We start from the raw sequence: 26,954 nt of genomic DNA, 5'->3' as shown, positions 1-26,954 counted from the left end.
TTCGCTGAATCTTTCTCTAAAATGTTTTTCTCTTAAAGGACTCCAGTAAGCGACCCACTTTGAATGGGTAGATGCACATATTTATGGGAAGCCCTAATCAAAAGGTCCCATCCAGAATTGGGTGGGTCACATCTCCATGGACAACTTAATCAAAAAGCTCCTGCCCTGCAATATTGAATCAGGATTAAAGAACATGGCTTTTCTAGGGCACATAACGGCCCTTTAAACTAATCAGCATATTAGTTTACAGAAAAGTCATGTAAAAAACAATGTTGCCATATACTCCTCTATGGTTGACACTTTGCATTACTGTGCTAACTTTGTTAAAATTGATGAAAGAATATTAAAATAATACTATTAGCTATAGAACCTGGTTTACATTAGGTGTATTTTCCCCCATATACCACTGTTATTAATATCTTGTATGAGTGTCAAACATTTGTTTTAATTCTTGAAAAAACATTCTTATAACTAATATGTTCTTTGTCAATGTTTAATCTACTGTTAATTGCATCCAGTGTATTTTTCATTTGAGACATTGTAGTTTTCATTCCTAGGAGTTCAATGTGGGCCTATTAATAGTTTCCATATCTTTACTTAACCTGCTCAATCTATCTTCTAGGTTATTTCTCATTTGGAATACAATGATAATTTTTCTCCAACCTTTATTTATTATTTTTATAATCTATATAATTTTCAGGTTGGGTTCAATTGCTTGACTTTTTTCCTCATTTGGTCTATATTTTTCTGCCCTTTGCATGTCCAGTTATTTATTTTTTTTACTTAATTCTTTTTGTTAGAGGAATTGCAGGATTACAGAAATATCATGCATAAAATATATAAAACTCACAGTTCCATATATTACCCTATTATTAACACATACCTAGCATAAGTGTGGTATATTTGCTATAATTCATGAAAGAACATTTTTATAATTCCATTAACTATATGCCATTGTTTAAAATAAGGTTCACTGAGTTGTACAGTCTTATGTTTTATCTTTTTACATTTTTATTGTAGGAACATATATAAGACGTGAAGTTTTCCCTTTTAACCATATTCACAATGTCGTGCTACTATTACCACGATCCATTACCAAAATTTTACAATCAACCCAAATAGATATCCTGTATAATTTAAGCTTAAACTAACTCCCCATCCTGTACCCCAAAGCCAAATCCCTGTAACCTATATTCTAGATTCTTACTCTTTGAGGTTGCTTGTTCTAATTATTTCATCTCTGTGAGATATTTATCTTTGTGTGTTTGGCTTATTTCACTCAGTAATGTCTTCAATGTTCATATGTTGTTCACATGGATCAGAATTGTTCTAGTTTGCTAGCTGCTGGAATGCAACATACCAGAAACAGAATGACTTTTTAAAAGGGGGATTTAATAAGTTACTAGTTTATCATTCTAAGGCCAAGAAAATGTCCCAAGTAGAACAGGTCTATAGAAATGTCCAATCAAAGGCATCCAGGGAAAGATACCTTGGTTCAAGGCCAATGAAGTTCAGGGTTTCTCTCTCAAATGAGAAGGTTCATGGCAAACACAGTCAGGGTTTCTTTCTTGGTTGGAAGGGCATGTGGCAAACATGGCGTCATCTGCTAGCTTTTTCTCCTGGCTTCCTGTTTCAAGAAGCTCCCTGGGAGGCATTTTCCTTCTTCATCTCCAAAGGTCACTGACTGGTAGACTTTCTGCTTCGTGGTGCTGCAGCATTCTCTGCTCTCTCTGAATCTCTCGCTTTCTACAAAATTTTTCCTCTTTTATGGGATTCCAGTAAACTAATCAAGACCTACCTGAATGTGTGGAGACATGTTTCAACCTAATCTAGTTTAACAACCACTCTTGATTGAGTCACATCTCCAGGAAGATGATCTAGTTACAGATTAAAACATACAGTACTGAATAGGGATTAGAAAAAATGGCTGCCTTTACAAAATGGGATTAGGATTAAAACATGGTTTTTCTAGGGTACATACATCTTTTCAAACCAACACAAGAACTTAATTCTTTTTTTTCATGGAAGAAATTTTTTGTAATTGTACTGTTAATCACCATCATCATCCACCACAAGATTTACTGCATTATACAGTCCCAGGTTCTGACCTCAGGCTTTCCTTCTGGTGACTTGACTATCATCCATATTCATACACAACTCAGCATTGTTAATTATACGCACAGTAATGTGCTACCATCATTCCTATCCATTTCCACCCATTTCATTCTTTTTAATGATGAAAAATAATCCATTGGATGTATATACACATTTTGTTTATCCATTCATCAGTTTATGGACACTTGGGTTTCTTCAACCTTTTGGCAATTGTGAATAATGCTGCTATGAATGTAAGTGCAAATAACTGTTTGAGCCCTTGCCTTAAATTCTTCTTAGTATATACCAAGTAGTGGGATTGCTGGATCAAATGGTGACTCCGTATTTAACTTTTGGAGGAAGTGCCAAACTATCACAGTGGCTGCACCATTTTAGATTCCCACCAAAAAAAAAAAAATGAGCATTCTTATTTCTCACATCTGCTCCAACACTTATGATTTTCTTTGTTCTTTTAATAGTAACCATTCTAGTGAGTATGAAATAGTACCTCATTGTGGTTTATACCTACATTTCCCTAATAGGTAATGATGTTGAGTATTTTTTCATGGCTTTTTAGTTATTTGTATATTGATTTTGGAGAAATGTCTATTCAAGTCTTTTACCCATTTTTTAATTGGGTCGTTTGTCTTTTTGTTGTTGACTTGAAGGATCTGTTTATATATTCTGGATATGAAACCCTTATTTGATATATGGTTTCCAAATATTTTCTCTTATTGTGTATGTTGTTATTATACTTTCATGATAAAGTTCTTCAATGCACAACTTTTTAAAAAAGATTTGATGAGGTCCTATTTATCTGTTTTTCTTTTGTTGCTTTTGCTTTGGGTGTAAAATCTAAGAAACCATTGCCTAACACAAGATTCTGAAGAGCTTCCTAACTTTTTTTGTCAGAGTTTTATAGTCCTAGTTCTTATATTTAGGTATTTGAATGTGCATGCCTGGTAATTTTAATAATCCTTTTTTTTTTTTCCTATGGGCAGGAACCGGTAATCAAACTTGGGACTCTGGCATGGCAGGTGAGATTTCTGCCACTGAGCCACCATGCACCACCCCATGCCTGGCTATTTTTTATTTGATTATAGACAGTGATTTTTACCTTCTTGTGATGGACATTTTGTATTCCTATGAATATTTATGGACACTGCTCTTGGAGTCAGTTAATTTACTTGGATAGTTTGATCTTTTTGAGCCTTTATTCTTATTAAGCAAGAGACAAAGGGCATGTTTAGCTTATGTGTTAGTTTAAAGCTGTTATGTACCCCAGAAAAGGCCATGTTCTTTTCATCCATTCTTGTGGATGTAGACCTATTGTTAGTGGGGCCTTTTGGTTAAGTTACTTCAATTAAGATGTAACCCAACCCATTCAAGGTGGGTCTTAATCTTTTCACTGTGTCCTTTATGAGAGATAAAAGAGAGAACCCAAGAAAGCAGAGAAAAGTTATGGAGAAACAAGCAAAGCTCCACAGAATTCAGAGGAAGCCACTGGAACCAGAAGCTGAAAACAATGAAACTCAGGAGTGAAGGGCCAGCAGAAGCCAGCCATGTGCCTTCTCACTTGACAGAGGTACTGGATGCCAGCAACCTGTCTTCATAGACTAGCTATCATACTATTGATGCCTTAATGAGAATATTTTCATGGCCTAAGAACTTTAATTGTAAGCTAATTTCCATTGTAAGAGCCAACCCATTTCTGATATATTGCATTCTCCTGGCAGCTTTACCAAACCAAAAGTCTAGGACTAATTTTGCCCCATTACTGAAGGAAAATCTTTCTGAATGCTCTAACTGATGTGCTATGAATTATGTTTTCCACTCTGGTAGTGGAACAAGAGATATTTTGAGGCTTGTATGAGTTCTGGGCATTGTATCCACTAATCCATCCAGGTGATTCTCTCCATGAGGTCGGATGGCACCCTCATACCCAAACACTGATCAGTGGTCAAATGAAGATTTAAGGAAGACCATCTCTAGATCTCCAATGATCATTTTCTGTGCAGCTGTCTTCTCATCAATACTTTGTCCTACCAACTTTAGCTACTTTGCTTTTACCACACCTACAAATCTGTCTCCTCAACACTGAGTGACAATCTAGAAATACTTCAGCCAGTAAACTGGGGCAATCGTAGAGCTTACATTATTTGTTCTCCATCTCACAGGGATCACTGTCCTTTGTGCCAATTTCCAAATATTCTTTTAAACCACTGCTTCACAAATTGTCTTGAGTGGGGGTTAGGGAGGGACCAGCAAGGGTATCAGGAGCTTTTGAAGCTGCATTTTCCTGATTTGGCACAGTAAATGCAGCCCTTTTATCTGTTTTTGTTTTTTTTTTTGTAGTTTTGAGGAACGGTATGCATTGAGACTCCTCTGCCACTTTTGCCTGAAGTGGATTGGAACAATGGCCGTCCAGAGGTGGGCTCCAGCAATCTGATCAAAAGCAGTGATCTGTGATTGGACTGCACATCCTGGATCTTGGGGAATCAGGTCTTTATATCACACCTCGGCACCAGTGAGCTGCACCAGGGCCTGTAGTTGAGTAACACATTGCTGCCTACTTCAAATCAAGGGGATGGTGATGATAGCCACCACACAGAGAGGGAAATTCACTCATACTAATGGCAATTTGACAGCTTTTTCCTTTCTTTTTTGGATACTGCAGTGTTCCACTAGACTCTGGAGTTTCCAAATAGTTGGTTCACAGAATTCCTGTCTGTTTCATAGTTGTTTTGGTGATGGGACTGATTTCTGGAACTTCCTACTTTACTATTTTCCTGCAATCCACCCTCTTTTCACTTTAAATGGTATCTTTGGAATCACAAAATCTTGAATTTTGATGAAGTCCAACTCAATATATTTTTTCTTTGATGGATTATGCAATCTTATATATCCAAGAAGTTTGCCTAATCCAAGATCATCAGCATTTTTTTTATGTCATCTTTTCGAAGTTTTACAGTTTCAGCTATATTTAGGATTATAATCCATACTGAGTTAATTATGTAATTATGAGGTAAGTGTCTCAGTTCATTTGTTTTGCATGCAGATATCCAATGACTCAGAAACATTTGTTGAAATGACTATTCCTATATGAATTGCTTCGGAACTTTTGTAAAAAATCAATTGATCACTATGAAATATCTGCAGTTAGCATCATTCATAGTCATAATCTTTACTCCCAAGATTAAGAATAAGAAAAAGGATATCTGTTCTTGATACATATATTTAACATTACATTAGCAGTTTTAGCAAGGCAGTTCGGCAAGAAACATAAAAAGTATCCAGTTTGGAAAAGAAAGAAAGAAAGAAAACTTTATTTCCATATGACATGATCTTGTAAATAGAAAATTCTAAGGCATAAAGTATAAAACTACTAGACTCAATCAATGAGTTAAACAAGGTTGTAGGGCACACAATCAACATGCAAAAGTCACCTGTGTTTCTACAGTCTAGCAATAAATAATCTAATAATTAAATTAAAGGATTAATCACATTTATGATGGCATAAATACACTTAGAAATAAATTTATCAGTTACAGAAACTTGCACATTGAAAATAAAAAATCATGTCTGAAAGAAATTTAGAAACATCCAAGCATTACATGTCCATTATTCAGAAGACAAAATACTGTAAAAATGGCAGTATTCCCCAGTATGCAGATCTCTATTAAAATTCCAGGTGGCTTCCTTTGCAGAAACTGACAAACTGATTTTAAAATTCATATGGAATCACAAAGATCTTGAGTAGTCAAAATAATCATTAAAATGTACAAAGTTGGAGGACTCACACTTATTTATCTCAAAACTAACCACAAAGGTACATTAATCAGGACAATGTGGCACTATTATGAGGATAAACATATAGATTAATGGAACAGAATTCAAAGCCCAGAAATGAACCATCCCAGTTATGGTAAAATAATTTCTGATAAGGCTGTCAAGATGAGTCAGTGGGGGAAACACTAGTCCTTTTGCCAAATATGCTAGGACTAGATATCCACATGCAAAAGAATGACTAGATATCCACATGCAAAAGAATGAAATTGGACCTCTTCCACACACTGTACACAAAAATGATCTAAAAATTTATCCCAAATGTAAGCCCTAAAAACTAAAAAACTCCTAGAAGAAAATATTGGACTAAATATTTTTACTTGATATATATGTTGCTGTCAGGAATTTAACAATTTCTAAAATATACAGCCCATAGGTGAGAAATTTAAAGACAAGCAATTTGATACTCCTATCTGGGTTTTCTGATATTACAATAATAACATAAGTATAGTCCAACAGAAATGGTTATTTTTTAAAACATTTTAATTTTATTTACATCACAATTTTTTAGTCAACGAACTCTGAACTCAACTATTCAACTAAGACATCAGAAGGTAGTCAGCAGGAAGAATTTAATAAGCATTGATGGCATATTTAGATGACTTTGCTGCTTACTCTTAGGAAGCCTCTTTTCAATTCCCTCCTTACAGCATGTTTCTAGTCAATGAGACCAATGATGTTATTTGCTTAAGAAAAAATACTTTTACATGATATGAGGTTGAAACCATATGCATGACTGTTCTTTCAATTCTGGTGCTATCAAAATATGGTATCTCTACGAAGGAAGAAACATGCTGCAATTTTTAACTTAAAGATTAATGGCAAGCATCGTTCTAAATCCTGCTCTTTCCAACTTGATGTGAACCCCACAAACATCAATGAATTTTTTGAGCCTGTGGTCTAGTGGCATGACAAATGAACTTGCAGCCAGTGAATTTGAATTTGATGCTTACTCTTGCTTCTCTAACTATTCAGTGGTGGAAGTATGGGAAGACAAGTTATTGTGAAAAAAGAGAGCCCATGATTCAATTCAGGAGGAATTTAGGTGAAAAACCGAGGGAACATGAACATAATCTCTGAATCCATAGGAAATGTATAAGAGGATCAAGCTCTTGATCATGGAAGGAAGAGGAGCTAGGGTCTTTGCTATACAGAGGTTATGTACTACTAGGGTTTTCTGATAATTGAGATGAGTGATGACTACCTGGGAATAATTTCCAGAGTGTAAGAAGGACTAAAATTAGATCGTAATATGTTTCAGCAGCAATGGGCTACAAATACAGAGATTTCTGTCAGGTAGGGGTAGAGGAGAGAGAAAGTAGTTGCTTGCATATTTTTGGAATGAAGCCTGTTTGTGGACAGTAGACAGTGGAGGAAGCCTGACAGTGGAAACACTGATGATATGAGACAGAGATAACAGCTAATGAAGTAAAGTGGGAAGAGAGATTAGCAAGAGCAAGGTTATCAGTAGTCTTGAAAGCAAAAGTTAGTGTTTTCTCTAAGACAGGAAGACATAAAGAGGTATAAATAATTGCAGAGGTGACAACAGACAACCTCTCTTCTGTCTGTGAAAAGATCATCTGCAGAGATGAAAAGCAAAAGGTCCAATAAAGGGTTTGAATATAATTAGGACAAGCTTACAATAGCTAATTGACAGCTGAGAAAGCCAACTAGGAAGAAAAAAGGAAATGCTGGACTCAGTTAAGGGCCTAGATAAGGTAAGAGTGGGGCAAGAATTCAGCAATATATTTTATGGTCCTTTCTTTATGTTTGCAAAATTCACTCAGAAACATATTGGTGTGTGATATAATTCTGAGAAGATGCCTTTTATCAGTATGTATTGAAAATGTTGTGTATTTGTTTGCTGACAACTGAAAGTACCTATTTATAATTAATGATTACTTCCAGGACCTACAAAGTCATTGAAAGTCTAGGACATTTCTATAGATTTGCCTTAACTGGGCCATTTCCATGGCCTAAAGACTGTAAACTTATTAAATTCTCCTTTTTAAAAGCCATTCCATTTCCGGTATATTGCATTCTGGCAGTTAGCAAACTAGAACATGAAGGGATTGTTCTGTGAAATACTTAATAGCTAATAATAGCTATTATTAACTTCTTTACTAGGTTCCAAGCACTTCGCTAAGCATTTTACATGTCTTAATTCATTTAATTTTTAACTTTATGAGAACTATTTTTAATTTAGGTATGAAGGAACTGAGAATTGTAGACTTTGATCTAATATTTAACCTTTAGTGGCTGCTTTATGTCAGACATTTTTACATGAATTATAGCAAACCCTCACTACTAACTTGTACTATTATGTGAATTTTAAAATGAGGATATTCAGGCATAAAAAGAGTAAGTAACTTGCCCACAGTCATGAAGCAAGTAAACTTGCCAGCATTCGAGCTCAGATAATTTGACCCTAGAGACTATCATCTAAATTCCTTTATTGTATTGATTCAATCAATAAAAAATATATATGCTAGGTGAGCTCTATATTTACTTCTGAATTTTTGGTGGAAAGTATGTTAACCTTATTTTAGCTCTAATCTTAGCTTTAATAAATAATTTCTTCAACGTATATATCATTTGTTTAAATAATATTAGCATCCATTTTTAGAATAACTTACCAACCAACGAACAATGTCGTCTTTAAATTTATATCCTGAAAGGGAGGCAAGATAGTTTGAACTTATGCTGTTTTTTTCTTCTTACAAACAAAAAACGAATGCCTGCCTAAAATGGGATTACTATGAAAAATGACTTCAAGTCTTTTAAGAATTCCTGACAATGAATACTATTATACTCGGAAACATTAGCAAAAAATTGACTTCAAGCCCATTTCCTGATAGACTGGAAAAGAAAAAAATGCTACTAATTCACAATCAATGAAATATATTTATTTCTTGTGAGATGAATTGGAATTTCATGGTTCCCCCAATGCCAAAATTTAGCTCTGAAGTATTTACCATTTGAAAATACAAGTACATTTGACTTAGTACTACTATAATCTCCTTCACAGTATTTTCAATGAATTAAAATCATTGCTTAAAATACGTTGCTGGGCCTCATTTATAGTCTTTATATGAAAATTCCATAACTAACTCAGGAATCTCTCTAAGCCTACTTGCTAAGGGTACAGCCAGGAGCAAACTGAAAGCATACCTCTTATTCTATGCCTATGCCTCTCCAAACTCCTCCCTCTCACTCAAGATGGGTATCCTCAAAAAGAGGATGTGGCTGGGGAGAATTAACCTCTGGGCCTTTTCATTTCTATCACTGTTTCCTTTATTCTTATCCTCTTCTTGGTCCTCAGTGTCTATGGCCAATCCCCATGAAGGAGTGGCAAGAATCATGAATCCTCACTGCTCTACCTTGAAGCCTCACTACTTCTCCACATACTGGCTTCTGATCTGTGGTTGAGTGGAGAACTGTGGAAGGATGGTGCAGTCGCTAAAACTAGAACAAACCTGGCATCTCTGGCTACAACAATAGATCTTTTCCTTTCACATGCTCAAAGATGTTAATCTCTTTTCAGTTTGTCTGGGAGACACACTTCCATACAAGAACTATTCCCTGTGGCTTTCCTTTGAAGGTGCTTACTCACCACTCCTCAGCCATATGACACTCTGGTAGTTCTAAACAGAGAAACCATATATTTCAGATACCAGTCAGAGGTGATCAATCCTGTCTCCAGAGATGTGGGCTATTTGTGCAGAGGTTCTTTCTCCTCAGCTTCTGCTCTTACCAGACTCAAGAATATTATTTTATTTTACTTTCCCATTTCATTTCAGCTTCTGCAACTTAATTTTTTCAATACTATTAGTAGGCATTTTTTTTTTTTTAGTAGGCATATTTTAAAGGGCAGGGACAGGTAAGGAGGAATACTGTACACCATTATCAAAGTGACACATCAGTTTGTAGTAAAATTAGATTATATATAGTTCTAGATTAAATGATCCGATATAAACTTTGTTTCAATCACATGCTAATGAATACACTTTTTTTAAAAAAACCAAGTATTGTATTACAGATAGGTTTATAAGTCTTTATCATTCTTACTATTTTAAATTAATTTATATATTTGGAATTTAAAAAAATTCATTATTTAGTCCTTTAAAATTTTATGCTAAAATTAATTGCTAAAATATGGAAATTTATATCATGATTTTCTCCCTCGTTTCAATGTTTAAAAAAAAAAGTCCATGTTATTTTATTTACCTCCAAGTTTTGCCTTTATGGAAATGTCTGATACTACTCTGGAATTCCATCTCTGATCTTGCTGTAGTTCTTCTAACAGGACTTTTTTCCTTCTGATTGTTGTATTAAATCCTGTGTCTGGTCTGGGAACTCGATGTTGAGGTTTCACATCATTAAAACTGGCAAGATTTGGTATGGTTCTGCCAATGCCAGGTTTTAAATCTGCATCAGCACCAGGGCTCAAAAATCCTGAACAGGGATCACCCATAGGTACATCATCCCGAAGTGGAAACAATGGATAATCTGGCCCATAAGGCGGAGGATAAGGATAGTGTACATGATAGTCTGGCAGGACTGAAGGGGGATAAGGATGAAATTTAAGAAAAGTAGGATTGCATTTCTTTTCAAATCTGCCATAGTTATGTCTGTCCTCAAATCCTTTCACAAAAGGCATGTTCATTTTTCGTAGGAGATCACAGTAGTGTGGATAGTCCATTTTCTCAATAGACCTTTCTGGTGAGTAGATGTATCCTTTTGGGATACTTATCTGTCCAGGTGTACACTGTGAATTCATATCCACAGCCTTTCTTTTTATAAATATTTGATTATTGAAAATTAATTGCTTCTGCTGACTTTCAATTTAACTTTATATAATCTTGTATTTCCAATAATTGAAGATCAGTTTTCAATCTAACATAGAAATTGATTCAGCTTTCTAAATGTCTGCAGAATAGGTTCTTTTCCCTTTTCTCTTTTTGAGAAAAATATATTTTTTCTCCACCAAGGAATAATGGGATAGTAAAGGAATTGGGCAGGAAGGAGGAAAAAAATTAGAGTCCATTGTTGCTTGGTAACGGCTAGAATACACAGAACCACATATTATATACATCATAATTTAGTTCCTAGGGAAAAACAAAAATCGCCTTGTTATTATTTCTGTGATACCTTCCTCCCCAATGCTCAGGAGAGCTGTGTTCATTTATTATTCATTTTTAAATTTTGTCTTAAGTTAATATTTTATGGGCAAAATGATATTCAGCAAGGAGTATAAATAAAGTAGTCAATTCAGTGACAATTTCATCTTTTGAAAAAGTCAATTCAGTGACAATTTCATCTTTTGATAAAGTGTGTGACTACAATTAAGTATTTACCTAAAGAGGTATAATATATAAATCATAACGCTTGTTACCTAAATACTATATTTAGCAAAAGTGTAAAACATGAATATCTATTACCTGATGGTTAATTTGACAATCTAATTTTTTAGGGCAATAATTAGCAACTTATAGCCAAAATATAAGTTTCTCTTTTACATTCCCTAAACTATCTCTGCTTCCCTTAACAGTACTATTAGAGTAATAGAGGTTTTAAAATTCATTTCAGAAACAAGTGCAGTGTATTAGCTTTTAGTTCAAATGAAAAATATCTCATTCAAATAACTCATATATCAGTTCATTTAAGAGCCTAATTCAACTAGACGTTTTAGTCTTGCAAAAAAGCTACTACCATAGGAATTCCAAACATTAGAATCTGGAGACAAAAACTCCCACTGTACATACTGCAGCAAAAAACTAGACAAATTCTTGGAGGAAAGTCCCATTTTCCTTCCGGTTTTGAGCAATCAGCTCGATTTCCAGGTTGAATATAAGGAGTCTACACTAAATAAAGGCAGGAGGGGCTGATGAATCAAAGCAAACCCTTGATGCCAGAAAGGAGACTGCAGGATTTAGCATGGTCTGAACACCTCCCCCACTGTTGCTCACCAGAAGTCCAGAGTCAACATATTTCCTTTGGTTATAAAAATTAAAAGTTTTAACAGGGAGTTTTAACCTAGGCAAAGATAGTGACTGAACAGAGCTCTATTCAGTAAAGTGTATATTTATTTTATTTGCTCTAAGGAACTGCAAGATCTTGACCAAAAGTGTTGTCTGGATCCAAATTATTCAGGTTTCTCTTTCTTAAAACATGCCTAAACAAACTAAATTTATCTCAGGACTTGATATAGATGAGAAAGAATTTTTTTTTTTTTTTTAAAGGAAAGACAGAGAGAAGGAAGGAAGGATAGAAGGAAGGAAGGAAGAAAGGGAAACATTTTTAAACATTTTCTTGTTTTATTGTATTCTGTTTCTCCGTTTTTGTTACATGGGCTGGGGCCGGGAATCGAACCGAGGTCCTCCGGCATAGCAGGCAAGCACTTTGCCCGCTGAGCCACCGCGGCCCGCCCGAGAAAGAATCTTTTGTCAAGTGAGTCTACTGAGCAAAATAAACTGTACTATATACAGTTTATAAACCAACACATGCATAAATTTATCCACCAAACTCCAGAAATATGCAGAAATCACTTTAATTTGCTTGGTTATTAAGAACCACTTATTCATCCATAGGTTGTTTGTAACGTTCTTAGGTACTGTTTCCACCCTGTTACTGATTCAGAAACAGCCTTTTTTCTTTTCACAGGATGGTCTTTTAAAAATTTCTACCTATATGAATGTATACTATGTGCCAAGAACTATCCTAGGACTTTAGGTTAAAATGGTGGCAAAATTTTAGCTTTCAAGAGTCAGGCACACAAAATGTAAATCAGGCCAACTGTAGACAAAAAGGATGGACATATCTTTGCCACACTTAAAAGCATTAAAATTTTGAGAGACTACTAATACGTGGGGGAGGTTGGCTTAGGTGGTAAAGCTTTCAAGCTGAAATCCCTCATCTTAGAGTTTCTTTTATCTCCACCCAACATTACGTACTACTTCATATTAAAGTTGACAATGAATGTCACTAGGCACTGTTTTCAGTTCATTCCTCAAGGTATTTACACAAACTGTTTAAGATCTACTTCTACTGTGGCTCTCGTACCATTAAATAAATCTTTGAAGTTGCAGAATATAGTAGAGACATAATTTTCTTTCAGGTTTTCCCAAAATGGTTATCAATAAATGACTTCTTGGGCTGATAGGTGGTTTTATATATTTTTCTGAATTTAGGTGATAAAAGATTACCGTCCAGGCTGAGAGTACAAAGTCAATTCCATCTAAAGTTACTCCTGTTTTTTACAATCAGCCCCCATCAAGTTTTTTACTCAGGCCAAACACCTTATCTTTTATTCCTACGACCTGTGCATTCCATTTGAGGCAGGTTAGATAAGGAAGGCGGGGAAATGACCCTAAAACCCGTAACAAAAAGTTCCTTTTGGCCACACATCTAGCACCCCTTCCCCCACCCCACCCCACACCTAGCCCTCATTCAGGTAGGCACCTGAAAACAACCAATGAAAAGTGCAGTCCATCAATCCCTTATTAGCTTAGCCAAAGGAGAAAGGACCCCTCCAAGTCCTTATAATGCAATGATCCTGACCTTAGAAGGCTTCTTCTCTATTGGAAAATGCCTACGCTCTTCTTTCTTCAAGTGTATACTTTCGCTACACATTCAAGTTTTGAGCTATACATACTGGCCAGTCTTTGGATTCTTTGGCAGTATATACTGACTAGTCTTTGAGTTCTTCCCTGCAGCTGAATCAAGAATCTTTACGGCATAAGCCTCTAGATGAGGTCCTGATTTTACCTAGAAGTCTCTGGGCCCTCTGGCATCCGGCAGAGAATTCCTAGAGCTCTGCGGCATTCAGCCCAGAACTTCCAGGGTTCTCTGGCATCCAGCTGAGAAATCCCAGGGCTCTCCAGCATCCAGCAAAAAACACCTGGCACCGAGCTTATTAAATCATTTGGCTAAACACAATCTTGAGACCGTGTCAAGAATCCTCAGGCAACAGCCCCTGGTTGAGGTCTCGAGTTCTCCGAGAACTCCTGGAGCTGTGTGACATCACGTTTATCTCCTGATCCATAGATCAATAAAGCATTAACAGCTGAAATTACTAGTTCCTGGCACGCTTCTAAAGACACTTGTACGTATTTACTCGTGTAATTCTCATCATAAGGAGTACCTGTCATTCAGAGTTATCTGAGACACAGACTACAACCATGGCTTACAAAAGAGGCCTTCCTTCTAACCATAAACACACAGAACACATCTGGGGCCCAAGTCTTCTCCGTCAGCGCGAGAATCTTCAACAATTCACTTCGCCTCTCAAGTATTTCCAAATTGCTGTGTTGTCTGGAGGCCTAAAAGCCCAACTTGCTCGACACGCCTCAAGATCTGGGAGATTTTCCTCTGCCGTCTGTAGTCTTAGCGCCCTCGCAAGCGCAGACCCGCGCGGGCCGCGCCCACCCAGTGGCCCAGGACAGTCAACCACGATTCCGGAGAAAGCGTAGCGTGGCCTGTCCTTCCGGCCCTCCAATCTCTCGCTCCGCGGCCGGCGACCTCTGACCCAGCTCCGTCGGAAGTGAGGCCTGTCCTTCCGGCGCGCTTCCGCCCGCCAACTCTTGCCGGGCGCGCGGCCCAGGGGCGGGTGGGCGCGCGTCGCGTAACGATCTTCTGCGCCTACCGTCGGCAGGCGGCGGCGTGTGGATGGAGGCCTCCGCCCCCGGCCGGGCGCGGCGGGGCTGGAGGCGGGCCCGGGACGTGGGCCCCTGCCTCTCCCGTGCCACTCTCCTCCTCTTTCTTTCCGCCGTTTTTGTGCGTGCGCCCCCGTCAGGTGAGGCGTTGTCGTCGCCGCTGCCCGGCGGGCTCTGTGAGGTCTCTGCAGGGAGGGAGGGGCTCTGCCGGCCTCTGTTGCCCAGAGCTTCAGTTCAGAAGGAATCCTTTCTTGTTCAGTTTGTAGGATTGGTTTTCCTGATTACATTTAAGTACTTATCACGTGTTGTGTTTATCAGTGTTTTATCGCCCCTTGTCCTCATACACCTCCCCCGCCAAAATAAATCAATAGTGCTTTTCCTCCTCCTCTGTGTGTTTAACACGCGTGTATTTAATAGTGCGTCCTGTGTAACAACCTGAAACATTCCACGCGTTTGTGCTCTCTGGTGCAGCAAAATGGTCTACCTTATACCTGAACTTTTGAAAGCATCTTCAAGACTTAGCATAAACACGCCGTCTCACCAAAACCTTTGCCGTTTGAAATACTGAAAAGTACACTGTTTGCAAGGCTCTTCTAGACCTGAGCAATGGTTTAAAACTTGATCTTATGTCAAAATCACCTGGCCCAGTTGTCTGGGGTGGGGCCTCAAGGAATTGTTTCTCACGAATCCCAGGTTGTTGCTGTGGCTGCAGGCTTGGGGACCACCTTTTAGGAATCACTGCTCAAGATATTTTTTTTCCTGTCAAGTGCACCCCTTTTTACATTAGGATACACCATATCATATGCCTAAAGAGTGGTTATTCCTTAAATAAATTGTACAAAGGAATTCTACAATTGCATAGGAAAGCAAATGGCTGGTGAAATTTATAACGTAAAGATAGAAGACATCATTAAAACATCACAGTTGAAGTTTTACAGAGGAATTGGCTGTTAATAAATTCCCTAATTCAGTTCATGGATCATTTGCTAGTCTATATTTCTGAATGTTAACTTTGTTGTTTCTTTCCTATGCAGTTGATATAATGATATATTGCGTTTGGTAATTCATTATATTTCAAAATTAGTAATCATCTGGTACTTATCATCAGTAATATTGGAGCGCCATCTATTGGTTTTAGCTGTGAACTGCAAGGAATTCTGGAATTTTAAAGTTTTGAACATTTTGTTGACACCGTTTATTCCCTTGTTTGTATCCAGAGAAGTGAAATACGTTCCCACCCTATTTTCAAAATATGTTTAAGATACTAAACAAGATACACTGAAGAAAGAAGTTAGAGTTGAACTGGAAAGCTTTTGACTGTATAATTTACGTTCAGATTTTACACTTTTTAAAAACAAAATATCTCCCAGTTGACCAATACAAATCACAAAAGGATATGTTTAAAATGTTGAAACTGTTCAAATGATCGGGAATGAGTAAAAAAGTCCCCCAAGAGCATGAATGTAGAAGGGCTGATAAAGGTAAGAAGGGAGTAAAGAGTAGAAAGGAGAGAGGGATTGCAAATTACAAAATAGGTTTGAATATGTTGGAAATCAGATTTTAGGAATACAAAGGTCATTCTTCTATTTAAATGCTGGAATAGCTAATGCCACCCCTTTAATTGTCCTGTAGTAGCAGAATGCTTCTTGGATATTTTGATTGTTTAGTTTTAGGTACTATAAAATGTGTTTTCATTTATAAATTATTCTAGCTATATTTTGATCCAATGAGATTATATCCATGAGGGTGTACACATACAACAAGCAGACAGTATATTAAATTGTAAGCTGTGAATAGTAAATAACTAATATTTTGTAGTATTTTCCAATTATACAGTATTCCATTCAGTCCCTAAAATAAATTTGTAAGACTGGAATTATTATTAGCGGCATTTTTTAAATGAGAAAACGGATTCATCTAAAGCTTAAAGTGACCTTTCCCATTTCGGCATAGTAATGTATGCAGAAATACATAGTAGCAGAGTAAGGACCTAAACTCAGGTCTTCTGACTTTTGATCCCCATACTCTTTTCTTTGCACTTGGCTACCTATCTGTTACAGGTCATTTGGGTATAATGCTTTTACTATATTTTAATATTGGTCTTCCCATTTGTTCTGTGCAGCTATTATGTTCATTTCAGTTGTTTACTTAACAGTGATTGAAGAGTATCAGAATATATTCAACAATTACTATTTAATATTTACTATGTGGAGGTTTTGATTGTGCTTGGTACTGATTCTTGAAAGGATGATAAACACTGATCTTTCTATCAATGGAGCTTATGATCAAGGAAAAATGATATGTGTGTAAGTAATTTTAATACAATGGAGAATTTAGTGTCCTAAGAAAGTTGATATTGATGTACTATGGCAGTTAAAGGAAAGGGAGAAACAGATTTGATGGAGAAGAGGCTTGTAATTTGAGTCTTGAAGGGTGGGGGATTTGGACTTTTAAAGGTGAGAATATATGTGGATGTATAAAGAGCCAGATGTGAAATCTAATAGGGAGAGTCTGAGAAGCAGTAAATGAATTGGTTTCATTAGAACATATGAAAGGGAATAGAGTTGAAACTCAGATATCAGATGTCAGAGGAGATGGATTTATAGTTCTCCATTTCAACCAAGGTCTTAATCTCTTAGAATTTATACCTGAGGAAAATTGTTCATCATTTCTTTTCTTTTTGTTTCTGACAGTTGGATATTTGGTTAGAATACCAAGAGCCTTTCGTTTGACGCAAGATTTGGTGAAAATTGTGGGCTCACCAAATTTTCCAGGTAATTAAATTTTCTTCCAAGAAGTAGATGAAAATAATGAGTATTTGCTTAATTAAATTTTATCAGTTTTACCCCGAAGGCTAAATGTTCTCCATTAGTGCCAGTCTTCTACCCCCCTTTTATTCTACAGGATTGGATTAAAGTTGATTCCATAGTTAGACTCATCTAGTTTTAACTCTGTTTGCTATAACTGCTTTATAATTATTTTTAAAGGTTTATCTAATTAAAGGTGCCTATAACATTTTTGCTTATCTTATGAAAGCTAACTATATTTAATATTAAATGTATGCAACTCAAATAACTAAAATATATTACAAATGTAGTCTACATATGGCAAAGATTTTGAGTTATTCAAGGTTTATGCAGTAGTCCCATGAGGTATACCAACTACAACTTATTTGGCTTATTTATTTATTGAAGTAAATTTCACGTGCCATAAAATTCCCCATTCAAAGTTTGCAATTCAATTGTTTTCATTTAATTTACAAGGTTGTGCATATATTACCACTATCAAATTCCAGAGTAATTTCTTCAGTCCAGAAAGAAACCCTGTACTTACTAAAGTCACTCCTCATTCCTCCCTCCCCCAGCTGCTGAAATCCACATAATATAAAATTCACCATTTTACAGTATATCATTTACAGTGTTGTGCAGTCGTCATTTCTATATAATTCCAGTGCATCATTCCAGAAAAGGTAACTCATCTCTATTAAGCAGTTATTGATCATTCATTATAAAAGTGGAATCATAAAGTATGTGACCTTTTTTCACATGGCTTCTTTCACTTAGCATAGTGTTTTCAAGGTTCATTGATGTTGTAGTGTTTATCAGAACTTGATTTGTTTTTATGACTGAATACTATTCCTGTATATAAATATACCATATATTTCCATTCCATTTGAGTTATATCCACTTTTTGGTTACTATGAATAAGGCTCCTGTGAACATTTAATTTCAAGTTGTTGCATGAACATAGGCTTTCACTTCTTTTGTGTATAAACCTAGGCAAGGAATTAATGGTCATGTGGTAACTCTATGTTTAACCTTTCAAGGTACTATCAAACTATTTTCCAAAGTGGCTGAATTATTTTACTTCCCACCAGCAATGTGTGAGGGATCCAGTTCCTCCAAACCCTTACCAGTACTTATTTTTTTATTGTTATTTTTAAAATTGTAGCCATATTAGTGGGTTTAAAGTGTTATCTCATTGTGGCTTTGATTTCCATTTGCATAATGACTAATGAGGTTGAAAATCCTTACGTGTGTTTCTTAGTCATTTGTGTATCTTTGAAGAAATGTCTGTTCAAGTCTGTTTTAGTTTGTTAATGCTGCTGGAATACAGAATACCAGAAAAGGATGGGCTTTTATAAAGGGAATTTATTGAGTAACAGGTTTACAGTTCTGAGGCATTGAAAATGTCCAAACCAAGGCATCCAGAAAAAGATGATCTTGACTCCTAAGTGAGGCGGATGTCTGTCGCATGGGAAGGCTCATGGCAGGTGTCTGCTGGTTCCTCTTCCTAGTTCTGTTGCTTCCAGCTTCTGACTCCAGGTGCTTCCTTTCTAAGCATATGTGGGTGCTCACTTAGTTTTTCTGGGGCAAAACTCTGGGTTCTGGCTTGTTTAACATCTCATGGGAAGGCACATGACAATGTCATCTGGGCTTTTTCCTGGCTTCTGGTTTCAGATGGCTCTAGCAGATCCTGTGGGTCTTTCTGGCATTTTCCTCTGCATCTGTGTCTATTTCAGCTCTGTATGACCTATCTCTCTGTGTGTCTTTTAAGGACTCCAGGAAACTAATTTAAACCTATTGTAATTGGGCAGAGTCACGTCTCTATGTAATTAAAAAGGTCCTACCCATAATTGGGTGCGGCACATTGCTGTGGAAGTAATCTAATCAAAGCCCCCACCCCCATGCACACACACATTTGGGTGTGTCACATCTCCATGAAAACAACTTAATCAAGAGGTCTCACCCTATAATATTGGATCAGGATTAAAAAAAATGACTGTCCCCACAAAGATTGGATCAGGACCAACATGGCTTTTCTGGGTTACATAACAGTTTCAAAACAGCACAAAGTCCTTCATACATTTTAAAATTAGGTTGACTATCTTTTTTTTATATCCTGAATATTAAATATTACTGATATATGGTTAGCAATTATTTTCTTCTGTTCTGTAGATTGTCTTTTTCTTGATATGTCCTTTATAAAATACGTAATTTCAATGAAGTCAATTTGTCTGTTTTTTTCGTTTGTTGCTCCTGCTTTTGGTGCCATATCTAAAAATCTATTGCCTAGTCCTAGGTCATGAAAATATAGCACTGTGTTTTCTTCTAAGAGATTTACAGTTTTAACTCTCATATTTTAGCTCATAAATCTGTTTTGACTTAGATTTGGTATATGGTATGATGAAGAAGTCCAATTTCATTCCTTTGCTTGTTAGTTTCTGTTTGTTCTGGTAACCTTTCGTGGAAGGACAGTTCTTTTCCCAAATGAATGGTCTCAGTACCCTTGTTGAAAATCAGTTGGCCATAGCTGTATAGCTTTATTTCTGGACTCAATTTGATTCTACCAATATATGTGTGGAATCATGACATACTGCACTGTCTTGATTACTTTTGTTTTATATTCAGTTTAACATCAGGAAGTGTGAGTCCTCCAACTTCATTCTTCTTTTTTAAGATTGTTTTGATTGTTCTGAGTTTCTTGTAATTTCCATATGTATTCTAGAGTCAACTTGTCAATTTCTGACAAAAAAATGCCTTTGGGATTTTTGGAGGGCTTGCATTGAATTTATAGGTCAATTTGGGGAATATTGTCATCTTAATATAAATTTTTTCTATCCATGTATATGGGATATCTTTTCATTTTTAAGGTATTGTTTAATTTCCCTGAATGTTGTTTTGCAGTTTTCATTATAAAAGTCTTGTATTTCTTTTGTTAAATTCATTCCTAATTATTTTTTTCTTTTTGATAATGTTGTAAGTGAAATTTTCTGCATCTATAAAGATGATCATGTATGACTCTCATTATGCATATGTTGGCATACTTGATAGTTTCCTACTGGTCTCTGAGTATCTGTTTATTTTTCTTTCTTCTTTCTTCTTTCTTTTCTTCAGACTGAACAGTCTCACTTGGTCTCTCTTTAAGTCTACTGATTTTTCTTCTGTCAATTCAAATCTGCTGTTGAACCCCTCTAGTGAATCTTTAATTTCAATTATTGTACTTTTTAATCTGAGTTTCTTTCTGGAGCTCTTAACATGCTTTCTCTCTAAGGATATTCTGTATTTTGTTGAGGCATTGTTCTCTTACTTTCTTTGGTTCTTTAGGTATAGCTTCCTTAAATTTTTTTAACATTTAGAAAATGGGTGATTTTAAATGTTTGTCTAATATGTCCAAAATTTGGTTTTCCTCTGGAAATATTTCTATTGATTGAAGTCTTTCCCTGTGTATGGCCAAATTTTGTTTCTAAGCATGTCTCATATGTATTTTTAATGGAAAATTTAAATAATATAATTGGCATCTCCAGATATTAGATTTTTCCACTTTCCCAGAGTTTGGTGATGTTCCTGTTTGTTGATGTCATTGTTGTTTGTTTGTCTAATGGCTTTTCTGAGATAATTCTGTAAATGATATTTTTTTGTCATGTATGACTACTGAAATCTCTTCTCAATTCGCTTAGTTAGGCTAATAAACAGACAAAAATTTCCTTAAACACTTAGAACCAGTCACTTTCCTAGTCTTTGCCAGTGGGCTCTGTGTGTGCATTGTGATATACCTTCAGCATTCAACCAGGTAGAGGACAACTCTGCCTTATATTTCACTTTTACAACTCAAAACTTCATGTTCAGCCAGAGAAGCAAATTTAAGGGTCTTTCCTCAGCATGCTAACATGTCCCTAACTTTTAGGACTCCCAGTAATATATCAGAACCTTTTAAGGTTCCTATCGACACTAGCTGTTCCTTTTAGGTTTTTTGGTTAACTTCTGTTGTTTGCCTTAACTGTTACCTACTGCCTCAGGCAGCCACAGAGTTAAACAATTGCTTTTAATTGTTTTTAACAAGGCTCCTATGAAAAGACTTTTTGCACTGGGTGAGTCTCAAGTAAGATCCAATATGACAGCCTTGCAAGTGGGATCTTTCAGGAAATCACTAGACAGGTAAATTCTCTGGGAATGAGACTGACTCCATTTGCCAAGCTGCTTATTTTCATCATGATTACAGATTATTTGTTGTCAGAGCTATAGCAGAAGTAGAAGGGATAGGAGATGAGAATATGGCAAGTTAAAGTGCTACCAGCTTGCTATTCTTACAAAAATTCAGGTGTTTCTCTTGAATAAACATTTCTTGGATTGCTGTGGGCCTATGCTATATTTTGAGAGTTTTGAAAACATTTATTGTGACAATTTGACAATTTTCTCATTTATTTATGAAAGGGAGAATTTTAGGAAGTCTTTACTCTGCCATTTAAACTGATATCATTAGCTACAACTTTTATACCTAAATTATAAAACTATTTCCTCTTTTATTGGTTTATTTCTTGATAGAAGAATTCTTAAAAATGGATTAATGTTTTAATTCAACATGTAGTTCTTATATCACATCATAGATTATTATGTGATGTTTTACTAGCTGTAGATCCACAAAATATTGAGACTAAGATTATTCTTGCCTGAATTTCTTCTTTTATTCAGTATATCAGCATCTGTGTCTGTCTGTTCCTCTGATCCTATCTAACTTATTCACCTTTAGCTTAGTCTTTTATGTTCAGTTGCTCTTCTAATTTGATTCATTTATGAATTCATTCATTCGAAAGGCATTTATTTACATCTTTCTTGCAGTGTCAATTCATCTGAATTTTTTGGTGTAGTGATGAATACCATTTTGTACGACTCTTTTTTTGTGCCTGCTTAAAAGTGTTCTTGTCTGATGTATCCAAGAATGAGCTTTTAGTGATCATAGGATCAGAACATTCTCATTCTCACTAAAATTGTTTCTCCGCAACGACTCACAATTTACATTTGACCAGAACCACTTAAGGTGGCCCATTTTGCCACCAGTGCTATTAGCCGACTTTTCCATTTTTGCCAACTTGAAGGTTAAGTTTCTTTTTCCTTGATATTTTCAAAGAAATTACTTGCATGTTATTTATATATTCAGTTAAAAATCCTTTATTGATGATCTTTCTTGCAAATATCTTTATTTGCTTATGGCATATGGGATCAAACAGAATTTGTTAATTTTTAAGAAGTGAGTTTGGTATTTTTCTTCTTACATTTTAGTTTTACATTTAAAATGTCCTTCCATCCCAAAGACATACAGATTACATTTTCTTTAAATAATGATATGATTTTGCTTCGGGGCTTTAGTTTATCTGAAATTTATAAGCCTAATTTCATCATTATATAATGAAATGGCTTTTCTAACATAATTCATTAATAATCTATATTTTCCTCAGTGATATAAGATACCACAGTATCTTATAATATAGCAGATTTAATGTGTATGTGGGTTTTTTCTTTAGATCCACTGTTCTTTTCATTGATTTTTGTTTTTCCATCAGACTTTGTTGTAATTACTGTAACATTGTAATACATCTTAACTTGTAATACTAGTCCTTCCTCTTTGCTTTCTTTTTTTTAAAAATAGAATTGTGTTAGCTATTTATGAACTTTTAGTCTTCCAAATACATATCAGAATCAGTAGTCATGAGTTTTTTAGAAATCCTTCTGGGAATTTTCTTAAAACTATGTTGATTATTTATATAAATATGGAATAAGTTAGTATTTAAAAAATAAGTTTATACTCATAATTATGGCATTGCTCTCTAATTTTATATCTTTGGCTAAAGTTTGATTGATCATGGTCTTGTTTGATTATATATAAGTTGTTCATTGTTCTCTAAATACCATATTTTTCTGTTATTGTTTCAGTATATTATTGTTAATATAGATGAACATTATTTATTTTTTTATGTTGATCTTGCACTGGGTACTCTGATATTATTTGCCATGGTTGAAATATGTACACGGTTTAGTGAGGGGCAGAGGAAGGGATTAGTAATGGCATAAGAATTTGGGCAATCAAAGAAGTCAGAGCAGAAAATATATAATTGCATTGAGTCTCCAAAGATGAAGAGACACTTCGATATTTACACGTATAGAATCCTGAAGAAGTGGTGCAGATATGTAATTAATGTGGCATGGTTAGGATGAAGTGGAGTGAAAAGAGGTGAGATATTCTAAAAGACATATCATGGAGAGAAAGACTTGAAGTCATGCTAAGAAGTGAAAATTAATGGAGTAAGCATTTATTAGAGAAGTTAGATAAAAGCAGAGAAATTTAAACTGAAGGAAGGTAGGAAAGAAATAAGATAAAGACAAGCAGAAATTAATGAGAAAAGACATGAGAGAGGTATGGAACCAAAAACTGTCTTGAGAACAAATTTGTACAGCTTTTTGATAATTTATCATGATAGAATAACCAAAGTACAAATAAACAAATATCATTAAATCAGACATGGTGAAATTTAAAAAGTTTTAAGTTGCTATTCTTAGTAATTTATAGTAATAAATTTGAAATAGATAATTTGCTAGTAAAATCAGATTTTTTTAAGTAGACTCAATTAAATTCTGAGCAGAATGATAACCAGTCAAAGACATCTGACTGGTAGACAAAATTTTTTTTTTTTACTCCCCCCTTATCCAAAAAAAAAGTTATCAGACTATAAAATTTTCCAAATTAAAAAAAAAAACTAGACCTATTCTTTCAGAGAAAATTTATAGAAGAAAATCTGCCCAATTCATTTCTGAGGACATTATAATCTACCTTAGGTGCCGACCTTATTAATAATAAATATTAAATGACTTTAGGACTAAATTTGGGAAAGAACAAAGGATGTAGTACAAGAAAAGAAATTATACACAGTTAAATTTATGAACATAGAAACAAGTATCATAAGAAAAATGTTTGAAAATAAAAATTAGAATCCAGGGCAGGCCACGGTGGCTCAGCAGGTAAGAATGCTTGCCTGCCATGCCCGAGGACCCGGATTCAATTCCCAGTGCCTGCCCATGTTAAAAAAAAAAAAAAAAAAGAATTAGAATCCAGCAATGTTTAAATAAAACAAAGAAAAATTGAGTCAAGCAATGTTTAAGTGAAAATAAACAGACCTGTTAGATTTATTTTATTAAAGTAATCTATTATTGTCAAGCACTGCATTAAAATATTCAAGAGGAAAAAACCAAATGATCACATCAATCATTAAAGAAAAAAATGTGTTAATTAAAAATTTTTTTTTGCGTGGGCAGGCACCAGGAAACAAACCTGGGTCTCTGGCAAGGCAGGCAAGAATTCTGCCACTGAGCGACCATGGCCCACCCAAAATGTGTTAAAATTTAACATCAGTTTATGATAAAATAAAGTAACTAATGGAACTTACATAACATGAGGAAGGAGATCTAATTAAAAATTATGTACAATAAACATCTTTTGCTGAAACTTTGGAAACGGACTTTTTAATGTTATGACAATTTTAATTCTCAAAATTTTTCTTTTATTTTACTGAATCACACACATCTTTGAATATGGAGAATCAGTGAATAGTCAGCCTACTATTTCCAAAGACTTGTTGGAACCTTTTCTAAAAGCTTACTTATGAGTAAACTCAAAATCTTAATTGAATTTTCATTGTACTTGTTTTGTATGCCTTAGAGAATACTATTTCTTCTTATTTAATTATCAGTTTTCTTTAAATTTTAAAGCAAAATGTGACAAAATACTATTTAAATTTTAAAATCAAGGCAATTATTTGTTGATTTTATGGTATAATCCTTTTTTGTGGGGGGGGGCATGGGCAGGCTCCAGGAATCAAACCTGGGTCTCTGGCATGGCAGGCGAAAATTCTGCCACTGAACCACCATTGCACCACCCTTACCGTATAATCTTTTATTCAGCATATTTATATTAATCTAAATAAAATTATCAAATATTCTCAGTTCTGGGGTCTTTGCAAGCCTGAGTATATAAATTCTATGTATAGAATTATCTTAGTACACTGTAATTAAAGTAATATTCTGAAACTTCGGTAGATGGGTAAGCAAACTCTAAATTAAAAATGAACATATTATTCTGAAGTTGAGGATACATACATATACAGACACATGGACATACCCTAACTCCAACCCTGATCCTGACCCCAAACCTGCTTTTATCATCAAGTAATAGTTGAACATTAATCCTAAGAATAACTATAAAAACATGTAAGCCAGACACAAACATGTATGGCTTTATAGAGAAAGAATGTACTTCAGATATTATTGGAACATTTTAATGTTGTATTTTCAGTGAAAGTGTATGTCATGCTCCATCAAAAGAGTCCTCATCTGTTATGTTCAACCCAACGACTGCGAAATTCTGAACTGATAGATCCATCATTCCAGTGGCATGGGCCAAGAGGTAAAATTGTTTCAGGTAGGATTTTGTTTCAATATTCATAACTAATGTGATGTATCAAAAATATACTGAGGTAAAAAAAAAAAAGGTGTGTAGCATGTTAATTTACCTATTTCCTCATTTTTTCCCCCTGAGATTTCCTTTTAGAGTTAGAATCTCACAATGTAGATGGTGTTAGCATTTGTTAACATATTTTAATTTGAGATTTACTTGTTAATAAAATTCTCTGAGCATTTATATTTAAAAATACTTTTTTAAGGGTTCATAAAATCATTTGGGTTTAGTTCGATTAGATTTTTGTTAGCTAAAGTATTATAAAGGAGAAAATATGATCTGGCTTCGGTAAAAAATGTGAATGGACATTTTGAGCCATTGATTTTAAGACATGGTTTTGTTTGTTTTATACAGCCCCACATATGGGCATTTTGAGACTTTATTAGTCATTACTATTTTATATATTTTAGACTAAAATTATGACTAGACAATATGGTTTATATTTTAACTTTTATTATCCATATTGAAACACATGATAACATTTAATGTTATGTATTTTAATATCAAAAGCAGACTTTTAAGTATACGATGTGGTTTGACAGTGGGTAATTAATTATTGATGCTTTGGTTACAAAAGAAGATCCATAGTAGTTGGATTCTCATCCAGGTGAAAGGATGCGCCCCCAGAGGCTTCACTGCTCACGCTTGTCTACACTTAGTTTTTGGCATTTCAATAAGAAACTTTTTAGCTGAATCTTGACAGTTTATATGGCTGCTAAAGCAAATGCATGGGTTCTGTTTCTACATGCAGGCACCTATCACCAGATTTCAGGTTATCGGTTGCCCTGCAACCTCATTTCTTTGATGGGTTCAAGTGAAGTTATAAATGTGCGGCTTGGTAGCTTTTTCCTCATTGTAATGGTGAGATGAGCATGCTTATATTCACTTTCCATGTCTGAGCCAAAACCAGAATTCTAAACCTACTTTTAAAACTAGTAATTTAAAATGAAATGTCGGAAAGAAAGCAGTACCTGAAAGAGAATAACCACTCGCCCCATTGTGGAGGAGAAAATAATTTATTCATGATCTTGCAAGAACCGGTGTGCAACCAAAATATGATGGCTGGCTTTCCAA

At 35.2% G+C, this 26,954-nt stretch overlaps 2 protein-coding genes across 9 annotated transcripts in view; one reads left to right on the top strand and one right to left on the bottom strand.

Moving 5' to 3' along the window:
• SPMIP7 (sperm microtubule inner protein 7) overlaps window positions 1–13,871 on the bottom strand; it is an 85,696-nt gene extending 71,825 nt beyond the window's left edge. For all 5 annotated transcript variants that reach the window (XR_013158716.1, XR_013158715.1, XR_013158720.1 and 2 more), the window contains exons 1-2: window positions 13,501–13,871; window positions 10,168–11,048 (exon numbers count right to left, since the gene is read on the bottom strand). Coding sequence is in view for 2 of the 5 variants with exons in the window: in XM_077118944.1 (XP_076975059.1) it covers window positions 10,168–10,720 (553 nt within the window). In the remaining 3 variants the exon portion in view is untranslated. The remainder of the gene's footprint in view (window positions 1–10,167; window positions 11,049–13,500) is intronic.
• Window positions 13,872–14,573: 702 nt separating this feature from the next.
• The window catches only part of ZPBP (zona pellucida binding protein), a 158,064-nt gene continuing 145,683 nt past the window's right edge, over window positions 14,574–26,954 (top strand). For 3 of the 4 annotated variants that reach the window (XR_013158698.1, XM_077118912.1, XM_077118934.1), the window contains exons 1-3: window positions 14,574–14,734; window positions 17,288–17,368; window positions 25,719–25,844. Coding sequence is in view for 3 of the 4 variants with exons in the window: in XM_077118912.1 (XP_076975027.1) it covers window positions 14,608–14,734; window positions 17,288–17,368; window positions 25,719–25,844 (334 nt within the window). In the remaining variant the exon portion in view is untranslated. The remainder of the gene's footprint in view (window positions 14,735–17,287; window positions 17,369–25,718; window positions 25,845–26,954) is intronic. The other variant, XM_077118919.1, reaches the window with a different exon arrangement.

This window comes from Tamandua tetradactyla, chromosome 1 (genome assembly GCF_023851605.1).
Source record: "Tamandua tetradactyla isolate mTamTet1 chromosome 1, mTamTet1.pri, whole genome shotgun sequence".
In the NCBI taxonomy this organism is placed as follows: domain Eukaryota; kingdom Metazoa; phylum Chordata; class Mammalia; order Pilosa; family Myrmecophagidae; genus Tamandua; species Tamandua tetradactyla.
Note: the sequence above shows the minus strand (reverse complement) of the source record. Positions and strands in the feature narration are given on the sequence as shown.